A 10082-nucleotide genomic window follows, 5' to 3' on the forward strand; every position below is an offset into this window, starting at 1 on the left:
GCTAGGATCTGGAACTAACTTCCAAGAGAAGTGGTGCTCGCTCCTACCCTGGGGGTCTTTAAATGGAGGCTAGATAATCACCTAGCCGGGGTCATTTGACCCCAGTATTCTTTCCTGCCATGGCAGGGGGTTAGACTTGATGATCTGCTCAGGTCTCTTCTGACCCTACCTACTATGAAACTATGATCCTCCTCTTGCTACCAACATACTTGTAGAAACCTTTCTTGTTCCCCCTTCATATCCCTTGCTAGCTGCAACTCCAACTGCACTTTGGACTTCCTGAGTTCATCCCTGCATCCCAAGCAAACTCTTATACTCCTCCCTAGTTATTTGTTCAAGTTCCCACTTTTTATAAGCTTCCTTTTTGTGTTTTAGCTCATTGAAGAGTTCCCTGCTAAGCCAAGCTGGTCTTGCCATACTTGCTAGTCTTCCTGCGCATCTGGATGGTTTGCTCCTGCACTCTCAGTAAGACTTCTCTGAAGTACAGCCAGCTCTCCTGGACTCTTCTCCTCATCAGACTGGCTTCCCAGGGAATCCTGCCCATGAGGTCCCTGAGTGAATCCAAGTCTGCTTTTTTGAAGTCCATGGTCCTTATGCTGCTCTCCATCCTTCCTTTCCTCAGGATCCTGAACTCAATCATTTCATGGTCACTGCTGCCCAATTTGCCACCCGCTACTACATTCCCGACCAATTCATTGCTGTTTGTGAGCAGCAGGCCAAGGACAGCATGGCCCCTAGTTGGTGGCTCCAGCACCTGCACCAGGAAGTTGTCCTCAACACTCTCCAAAAACTTCCTGGATTGCCTGCACACTGCTCTATTGCCTCCCAGCAGATGTCAGGGTGATAGAAGTTCCCCATGAGAACCAGGTACTAGAAGCATAGGACAAAAAGGGGACTCATGGGTCATTGAGTCTAGGCCAGTTGGACCATTTCCAGCAATACCCTTAATTGGTTCTTTGGGATTTTCTTCAGACCCTTCCTCCATTCCTTTCCCGGGAGCAGAGCTCAAAAGATTGCTGCTCTGGTAATATCCAGTATATTAAATCAGGCAACATCCTAGCCTCCATGGGGAAAGTGCCACCAACAAATAGTGCTGCTGCCTCTGCCTCCTGTGAAGTTGCAGACATCACCAGGCTTCTGAGGTATCCAGTTTTAATTTACTGAACTATTTCTGTCCTTTAAACTACAGGATCATTCCATTCTGCCCAAAGTCTGAGTTGAATTACCGTGGCATTTGTGCCATACTCATCTCAGCATCAAGAGCTTCTACCTTTTCCCCTGCTTCCCCATGCAAAATGGGTTTCGGCTAGAAAACCTCCCCCTCTACACTCAGCAGGAACAGTTCAGTTTTATTACCTGCATCTTCATGATGTGCTTATGCTAATTTATTGTTATTAGTCTTCAATGCTGTTTTTCTACAAAGTACTCAACATGCAGCTTCTGTTTTCTATGAATTCCTATTAGAGTTAAAGACTGTCACTGAGCCTCAAGAACAGCAGGGCTCCCAAAATTGTTAGCAGTGCCTACCTACTCCAGAGCCTCAGGGACTGAGAGAATGACCAGCTAGAAATACAGGAGAAACTGAGAGCACGGTGTGTTCTTGTTGGACTTCCTGATCAAGGACCATATGGTGTACAATGCATAAATGCATGAACGGGGAGTTAGGTGTATTTCAGAGATTCAGGCACAAGAGACCACGTTCTGATCTGCGGCTGTAAAATCCAGGCAACTCCACTAACATCCAAGGTGTTTTCTTTGCCTACAACAGAACTACATGGATTTAAGAGATATAAGATGCAACCTTTGTGAACCAGACATATGGAAAGTACAGATACAGGGAAATAAGACAGTTGGGCGTGCCAGCCCCTAGTAGATAACAAAATACAATTTCCTAGCAGCAAAATAGCTTTTCATCTATCCAAGAGGACCCCATCAACATAGCATCAGGGTACCCCACAATAAGTTAAACTACTAAAAAAGAGAACCACCTCCCCTTTTTAAACTTTGTTTCCAACCTGGAAGTTTTCTGCCTTACAGGAGGCATTTTGTTGGTAGATATGAGCAAGAGGCTTTGCTGCAAGTAATTTCTTGAGGGAAAGCTAAGTCAAAGGAATAAAATATACACTTTTGGGTCACATACTCATCCCAAATAGTTTTCAGCCCCTGAAAACTGGCAGGCAAAGGAACTGCTGACATTTTTAGGCTTGGGAAGGTCAAGTTTCCATACAAAATCCAGGTATGGTGCTGGAGAGAGTCTGACATGTCATTTCGAATATGTTGATCTAACTGCAATATTCAAATACTTTGCTTCTTAACACAAAACTGCCATAGGGAAGCCAAGACACTTGAGAGCCCACTGCATGTCACTTATTTTCTTGCAATTCCAACAGAGACCAAAATCATTGCTCTAATAAGGCATAAGACTGAACACAAGAGTACTCATCCTGTTCTCCCTGACCAAGGGGTACAAAACAGAAGGTGGTTTTAAGTTTTGAAAAACCCTTTTAGGAGATGTTAGTTCCCCAAAAGTGAAAAAAGTGACGGGGCTCAGGCAACCTGAAGCAAGAGCTGAGATTCGTGGATCCTGTTTATCAAGCTTTATTTCAAAGAGGTAGGGAAGTGCAGGAAGATGAGTTTTGGTTTACAAAAACTTTGTGATACAGTAGTTTTGTTTCTCAAAATGAAAAGCCAGCAAGGTTCAGATTCATTCTCCAAGGTGCTGGAGGACAGTTTAGATAGAGGGGTCCAGTTTGGGGCTCTGTCTATCTGCAGTCTTTCTTTTTTGAGAAGGGGTGTGTTCACTCTTGCCTCTGCAGGCACAACTCTGCTGAGGTCAGTGACTTCCTCCTGCTCACATGAGCAGGGACTTTGATCCAACATCTGTTACCTGGATCAGCAGGATCCTCTTCATCTTTTCACTCAAACAGCATTTAAAAATGCCCTAAAATGGATGTGCCCAGCATAGAAGGGGTTTTCACCTCTTTCCACAGTTCTTCTGGCTAGCGTGTAGAGTACAACACATATGCAGAGTAAGGCATCTCTAAGATGAAGGATAGTGACAGGTTACATGAGCTTAAGAGTTAAGCTTGACTAGCCTTTAGTGACTACTTATTCTGTGTCATGTAATGATACCTAAAACAAACATCTGTTCCTGAGAAGAATACCAACTTTAATGGAAGATCCAGCTCTTTCCTTCATAAGGTATAATAGAAAATAAATAAATACCCTTAAACAAAAACAGGATGTATTTTTACAGTTCTATGTAAAGTTCAAAACCAAAATACAATACACCAAACTATCAATAGCAAAAGCATGGAACCAGGAATATTCTGCAGAAACTCAGATTTAATTAAATACCCTTTAAATTTCCCAGAAAGACAGGGAAGCAGAAATCTGATTGTTGTTTTAGCCAAAGCAGGGCTTATTAAATAGAAGTTAATTAAAGCCCTAGGGTAAAGTTTTCAAAAGTACTGATGTGACCTAGTGGCACAAAGGCCAGATTTCAGAAGTACTTCTAAAAAACTACCTAAGTACTTCTAAAAACCTGTCACTAATAACTACTGAAATGAGACTTAAACCCTTGAAAATGTCACCCCTTGACTATGATGGTACAATGGCAGATGGAGGGAGCCAAACTAAATCTTATGGACAATTAAGAATGAACATGTCTCAGACTACAGTAACATGGTAGCTGTGATGATCCAGGATTGTCTCTGACTCATGGGAGGTTTATTTACTGTTTGTTTCAAGAATTTCATCCTCTGTCCCACTGGCTTGCCGATGATGACAGGCCAAAACTAGCAGGCTTCAAAAACACCATGTGCCCACTGTTGTCCTCTTTGCAGGCCGCTCTTTTTCAGTAGTTCTCAGCTGTAGGGCGCAGCAAGAGGATGCCAGCTTCTCCCTCCCCATCTGCTAGTTGCAGTCACTTGCTATGCTTTGTTTCAGGTGAGAATGTAAAGTCTCTGCGGCAGGGACCACATTGCTGTTTCTTCATGTGTTTATATGATGTCCAGCTCAGTGCTATCATTATTCTTATCTATACTTCACATTACAGTGGTATTCAAATGCCCCAGTGAGGATCAAGCCCCCATTGTGCTGGGAGTTACACCACCATAAAAGAGAAGACAGTACCGCTCTAAAGAATTTACAATAAAATAGGCACAAGAAGGATGCAGGCGGAGAACAGTGGACATGAGATGCACGTAAGGCATCAAGGGCTGCATATCCCCTTATTGCAAGCTTTAGAGGGAAGTGCTATATGTAAGGAAGGTGAACAAGAGACATTTATGATTCACCTTGGAGTAGTGTTTCTCAGCATGTGGGCCACAACCCAGAAGTGGGTCACAAGAACATATGAAAGGCTCACAAATAAACTTTAAAAATTGATTGACAAACTTTAAAATGGATTCTCCTTTAAAGGAAACAATGTGGGAAACTGTGGCTTTTCCCTTGCAGACTGGCAGAGTTCCAGCCTGCAAGGGGCTGCTTGGGGGCCCCCATGCTCCCCACATGGGGGGGCTGGGGCCTGGGGGCAGTGGGGAGCAGGTTGGTAGTGAGGGGCACTGAGTCGAGACTGGCCATTGATGTTTACAAATGGGTCCTGGTACAAAAAGGTTGAGAACCACTACCTTGGAGGGTTGGAGACTTTTTTGGCCATCTGGGCAATACTGCAATGCAAACATTACCATTGATTGTCATTAACTACATTATAATCATTAACTAGCTTACAGACACAAAATACTGCTTTTCTCAGATTTTTAGAATGATCTTCCTTTCCAACGTACAAGAAAGCCTTCCCCAAAATGATCAAAAAGATTAAAAAGCATAGCCCAGCAAGGCCCAGGAAGATGGCGGTTACTTTACATCCCAAACACTGATCTCCAGGAGTGCGTGCCCTGCAATTGGAGATGTTATTCTCCAGAGCTTAAAGGTCTCTTTCTGCTTACCCTATTTGCTTGGCAGGCAATGATCCGTGGCACCATTTGAAATTAACTGCTGATAACCTTGGCGTCCTGGCCAAATTCCATCTTTTACTTAGTGAGAAACATAGGACAATTAACACTTGTGTTCACAGGTAGATGCAGAGTGGTTAGGAGAACACGCTGTACCTAACAGCAGCAGTGTTTGTCTGCACAGAGCCAATCCATGATCAGCGTGCAATTAGCCAGCTGACAGCAGTGGGGGATGTTTATTGAGGGCACAGAAGGCCAGCGTAACAAAGCCACCATACATTTCCACTGCACTTTGTATACAGATGCACACTGGCAATGCTTGAGATAGCAAATTAAAATAAACATTTTTTTACCCGCTAGCTGTTACCTCACCACCTATCTTTCAGCTGCAAGGATATTACAATCTGCTATCAGGAGTCACTGTTTATATGCAGACACAGCCTCTTTTAATCCAAAACTGACAAGCTACAGTCATCTATTTTCAGAGGTTCCCCCTGACTCTGGGTGCCAAAACCCTGAATGCCTTATTACTGCAGATAATCTAGCACCAAAGGGCTACATTTTAAGGATATTTAGGTACCAGCACCAATGTGAATTAGGCACCCAAGTACTTTTGGAAATGTAGGGGGGGGAAGATAGCAGAGGGACAACCAATATAGAACACATGGCACTGTGAGCTCTGTAGCATCCACAGCAAGCAAACAGGAGTTCAGCTTACAGGATCCAAAACACGCCCAGCACTGTGACCTGAGTTCAATTTATCTATACTATCTTGCAAGGATGGCAAGCTGAGTTGGCTATGACAGAATTAAAACTTGGGGCACATCTGTGTAATAGGCAATTCCAGATATGTGCTTTGCCTTGATGGCTACAATCCACATTTGTAGTCCAAGCACAACAAGGTCCAGCGTATTGTACAGGGGGTGGGGAACAGAGCAGAAATAAAAACCTTGCATGAAGGGAAAAAGCTTGCATGAAGAGAAACCTTGCTCTCATTACAAGTGTGTGTGCGTGTGCGCGTGCATGTGCGTACATGCACAGTCTCCACTCCACTAAGAATAATGCTCAAGCCCATGTAAAATTTTTATTTTGTCTAAGTTGAAACAGACCCTCCTGATTTTGTTACCAACTACACAGACAAGACCAAAATACTCAGTCGATATAAGCTGTGTTGCTCTGCCGGCTTCCGTGAAGTCCTGCCAACTTTAGACAGCTATAAATCTGATCCAAAAACCAGCCATGAAAAAGGTCTCTCATAAATTACTGAAGATGATCTAGCTTCTGGCTGGCATGGCTGCTTTTACATTCATGGTACACCAACCAACGTTCCTAGCATGATCACTTGCTTTTTTAATTGGAGCTTGACTCATCAGAAAATTTAATTAACTGACTTAACGGATGCCAAGAATACAAAAAAGCAAACCCTAAAGTAGGAGGTCTTCACCCCTCTTGGGCTTAGAGGCAAAACAACCAAAGGATGTGGTTGATGCTTTAGACAGGGTATTCAGCTCTGCCAGGAATTTGCACCTCTTTATCATCTTTCCTCTGAGGAGTCCAAAACACACACTAACTGGTCAAGTCTCACAAAACCTGAGTGAGCCAGAAAACCCCTAAGCAAGGAATCATTCCCATCCAACATGAAAATGCACTCAAGGCTGAGGCAGGCACATCTCTTATTTATTCTGTTAGAAGCACACGTGTTCAAATAACATGAAACTATTTCCAAGATATTGCTTCTGGATGTCCGTTCTCCACCTGTTCCTATGTGGCCATACAGGATTAATTATGAGACATCATAGGAATAGTGCCCGAAGAAGACTGCACAGTCTAGTGTGCCGAGAGCACTGAGATGGCAATCAGAAGACCTGTCCTTTTATCCCAGTTCTGTTTACTGAATTGTGTAACCTCAGGCAAGGCACTTTACCCCTCTTCACCTGTTTCCCCTCCACCCTCTGTCTCATCTGTGGAGAATGTGAACTTTTCAGGGCATAGACTCTCAAGGGGTGCATCTACATGAAACGCATTCATGTGCATTAACCTAATTTAATGCACATTAAGTGTACGCATCTACACATACGCACCCTCAAGGCACATTAAAAATGGCAAATTTAGGCTAATCATGCCTAAATTTGATACCTGCAAATGCACGTATCAAATTTAGGTGGGATTAGTTAAAGTGGATTAATGCAAGTATAGAATCAACATGGCCCTAACTTTAGCACCGGGTCTGACCAGCTACTAGAAGGCTGGCCTGAGCCCAGTTCCAGGGCTCCTCACTGGCTGCCTCCTCCCCCAGGGCTGGGCTGCTCTCTGGCAGCCCCTAGCTGAAGACTATAAAAGCCAGCAGCCATTTTGTGCCTGAGCCCAGCTCCAGGGCTCCTCACTGGCTGCCTCCCCCCCAGGGCTGGGCTGCTCTCTGGCAGCCCCTAGCTGAAGGCTATAAAAACCTGCAGCTATTTTATGCCCTGGGGCACACTGCACAGGAGCCTGGAGCCAGTTCACTCCCCAGGAGCCCAGCAGGCCCCATGTGCCCACCTGGACAGGCCCCAGGCTGTCTCTGAGTGTCCTGTCCTCTTCCAGAGCTGCTGCTTGGCCACAGGTGAGTGTTGAAAAGGGTTGCAGCTTGCTACACTCCTTGCCCAGTCCTGAGATCCCCCCAGGGCTGCTGCCCGGCTGTCTCTGCCTGGCTGTCCCTGCTGCTGCTCACCCCCACTGTGCTTGCAGGTCCTGTAGTGAAGTGCCTCTGCTATGCAGGTCTTGGCCCTTGGCCAGCACTGGGCATTGATGGCAACCGTCCAGAGTAGGCCACGCAGGGACAGCCACGTAGAGGCCCAGAGAGCTGGCGGGGGACAACCATGTCATCATCCCCCTTGCTGTTGAGCCCAAGCCCCGCCCACATGCGCACACCCATGCCAACTACCAGGAACTCCAACTAGACCTGGGAGGAGGTGCACAACCTCACGGCGCTCTGGGGCTGTGCTGATGTGCAGCGACAGTTCATGTGGGGCAGGAGCTCGAATGCCCACATTTACGAGACCCTGTCAGGCAGGATGCAGGAGCGAGGGCACTCTCAGGTGGTGCGGCAGTGCTACGTAAAGTTCAAGGTCTTGCAGGTCATGACTGACTTCAATTGTTAGTCCAGTCATGCCCAAAAGTCCATGCTCTTTATGCAGGAGCTGACCCATGTTTTGGTGCCCCAGGAGACCAGCTGCACCCCTGCGGGTACCACTAGCAGGGGCAGCCTGTCCACGCTCCTGCCCTGCCCCAATGACTCCAGTGACATGTGACCAGAGGAGGGACCCCAGGCCTTGAGCACCCTGCCCCAGCCTCCCCAGCTGCTGCATCCACTGGCAGCTCGTGGACCCTTGCCCAGCGGCTGCCTCACCCTCAGTGCAGCCGCAGACTCTGGCACAAGGAGCAGCCAGCTGCACCACTGCCAGTCACCAGTTCCCCCCCCGGGGGGGTGGGGGGGGAGGGAGTCCCTGGCCAGGCTCCAGCCTACCACACACCATGGGGCATGGACAGTGGGCACAGCCTGACACCATTGCTGATGGGGAGGCCCACACTAAGCCATCAGCCTCACCAGCCCCAGACACATGGTAAAGTCCTGCACTGGGGAGAGCCCTCCCAGTCCCTGCCCCTGCCCCCACTCCCAGCCTGACTCACCCACAGTCCCCTGGACCCGGGTCCCACCCCACCCTGCCCAGCACACAGATAGGCAGGACACAGTTCAGAACTTTACTGAGCAGCCTGTGTCCCCACAGCTGGGTGGGCACAGGCCTCTCACACCAAGGAAGGCGGTGATGCTGGCAGTGATGTCCTCCTCGGCAGTAGGGGGCAGGGATGTGTAGTCCTGCAAAAGGTAGCCCTCCAGTTGGCAGCAAAGATTGCGGGACAGCTCAGGCTTGCCCCTCATGTCATCCTCGCTCAGGGTCCTGAACCAGGAGTGCAGGTGTTCCCGGGGCACCAGAAGGATTAGCAGCAGTAGGGAGTAGTGGCTCGGACACCTCTCAGTCTGCACAAACAGCTCATCGTGCATCCATGGGGCACGCTTGGGACACAGCAGCAATGGCAGGGAAGGGAGGGCAGGCCCCAGGGCACCTCCCTGGAGAGGCCCCCTGTGGGGAGAGCAAGGTTGCAGCCAGACCCTTCCCCCAATTGTCTGGGAGCCCCACGTGCCCTGAGCTGGGCAGCAGCACAGCATAGCGGTTGGCCTGCGGGGGTGAAGAGGGAGCAGGGTCTAGAACTACAGCAGCAGGTGCTGCCAGCAGCCTGGCCTGGCCCACTCTGGGAAAGGGGTGGGAGGTAGGCTGCCTGCAGCCAGCACCCAGCAGGCCACCAGTCCCAGGGCAGCAAGGGGGGTTAGGGGGCTCAGTCGGCAGCTGCCAGGGCCCAAGCTGCCAGGGCCCAAGCCTGCCCACCCAACTTACCATGGTCCCCAAGCACCGGTGCATGGCCAACCCCTGATCTGAGGCCGGGCAGCACGCGGCCCCTGATGCACAACATCTTATCTCCGAAATGCTGCAAACTCTCACAAAAGGCTTCAGTCTCTTGCCTCTGCAGGGTCAACATCTGGAGTGTGGGAGAGCCCACCAGCCCCAAAGGGGATGCTGCCTCAGGGTCAATGTTACCCACCGCTGGAGCAGTCTGGATGAGCCAGGAGTGCACAAAGGACCAGACCCTGCTGTTCCAGCAGCTGGTGGCAGGGGCAGAGGAGCGTGAGGCATGGGATGTGCACGAGCAGCACAGGAGCTGGCCTGGCAGGTGGAGGTATGGGACTGGGCATAGAGTGACCAATGGGCCTGCATGGAGGCCCTGGAGTGAGAATGCCTGGAGCAGCTCCAGCAGCAGGGGGACACCAACTCCCAGGCCATGGAGACCCTCCTGGCCCTAGCAGCCATGTACATGTGCCCTGCTGCCTGGCCCCTGCCCATGACCCCGCAGGGCCCCTGGGTTCTGCCTGCCCCACAGCAGGCCCCCAGCCCACCTGGCCCCAGGAGGAGGTCCGCTGGTGCCTCCAGCCTACCAGACCCCCTGGCCTGGCCCCCACCCCGGACCTGCCACTATCTACCTGGGCCTGGCCCTGCCGCTCTCCCCTGCACCACCTGGCCAAAGACCCAGCCCCAC

At 49.2% G+C, this 10082-nt stretch overlaps 1 protein-coding gene across 3 annotated transcripts in view; it reads right to left on the reverse strand.

The window, feature by feature from the left end:
- Window positions 1–10082, reverse strand: part of SYT17 (synaptotagmin 17) — a 71117-nt gene that overhangs the window by 26560 nt on the left and 34475 nt on the right. Inside the window, exon 7 of one of the 3 annotated variants that reach the window (XM_025207032.1) lies at window positions 2592–3040. The exons of the other annotated variants lie outside the window; for them this stretch is intronic. Within the exon in view, the coding sequence (XP_025062817.1) occupies window positions 3000–3040 (41 nt within the window). The 3' untranslated portion in view covers window positions 2592–2999. Of the gene's footprint in view, window positions 1–2591; window positions 3041–10082 lie in introns of those variants that run through there. 3 annotated transcript variants of the gene reach the window in all.

This window comes from Alligator sinensis, unplaced genomic scaffold (assembly GCF_000455745.1).
Source record: "Alligator sinensis unplaced genomic scaffold, ASM45574v1 scaffold330_1, whole genome shotgun sequence".
NCBI lineage: Eukaryota > Metazoa > Chordata > Crocodylia > Alligatoridae > Alligator > Alligator sinensis.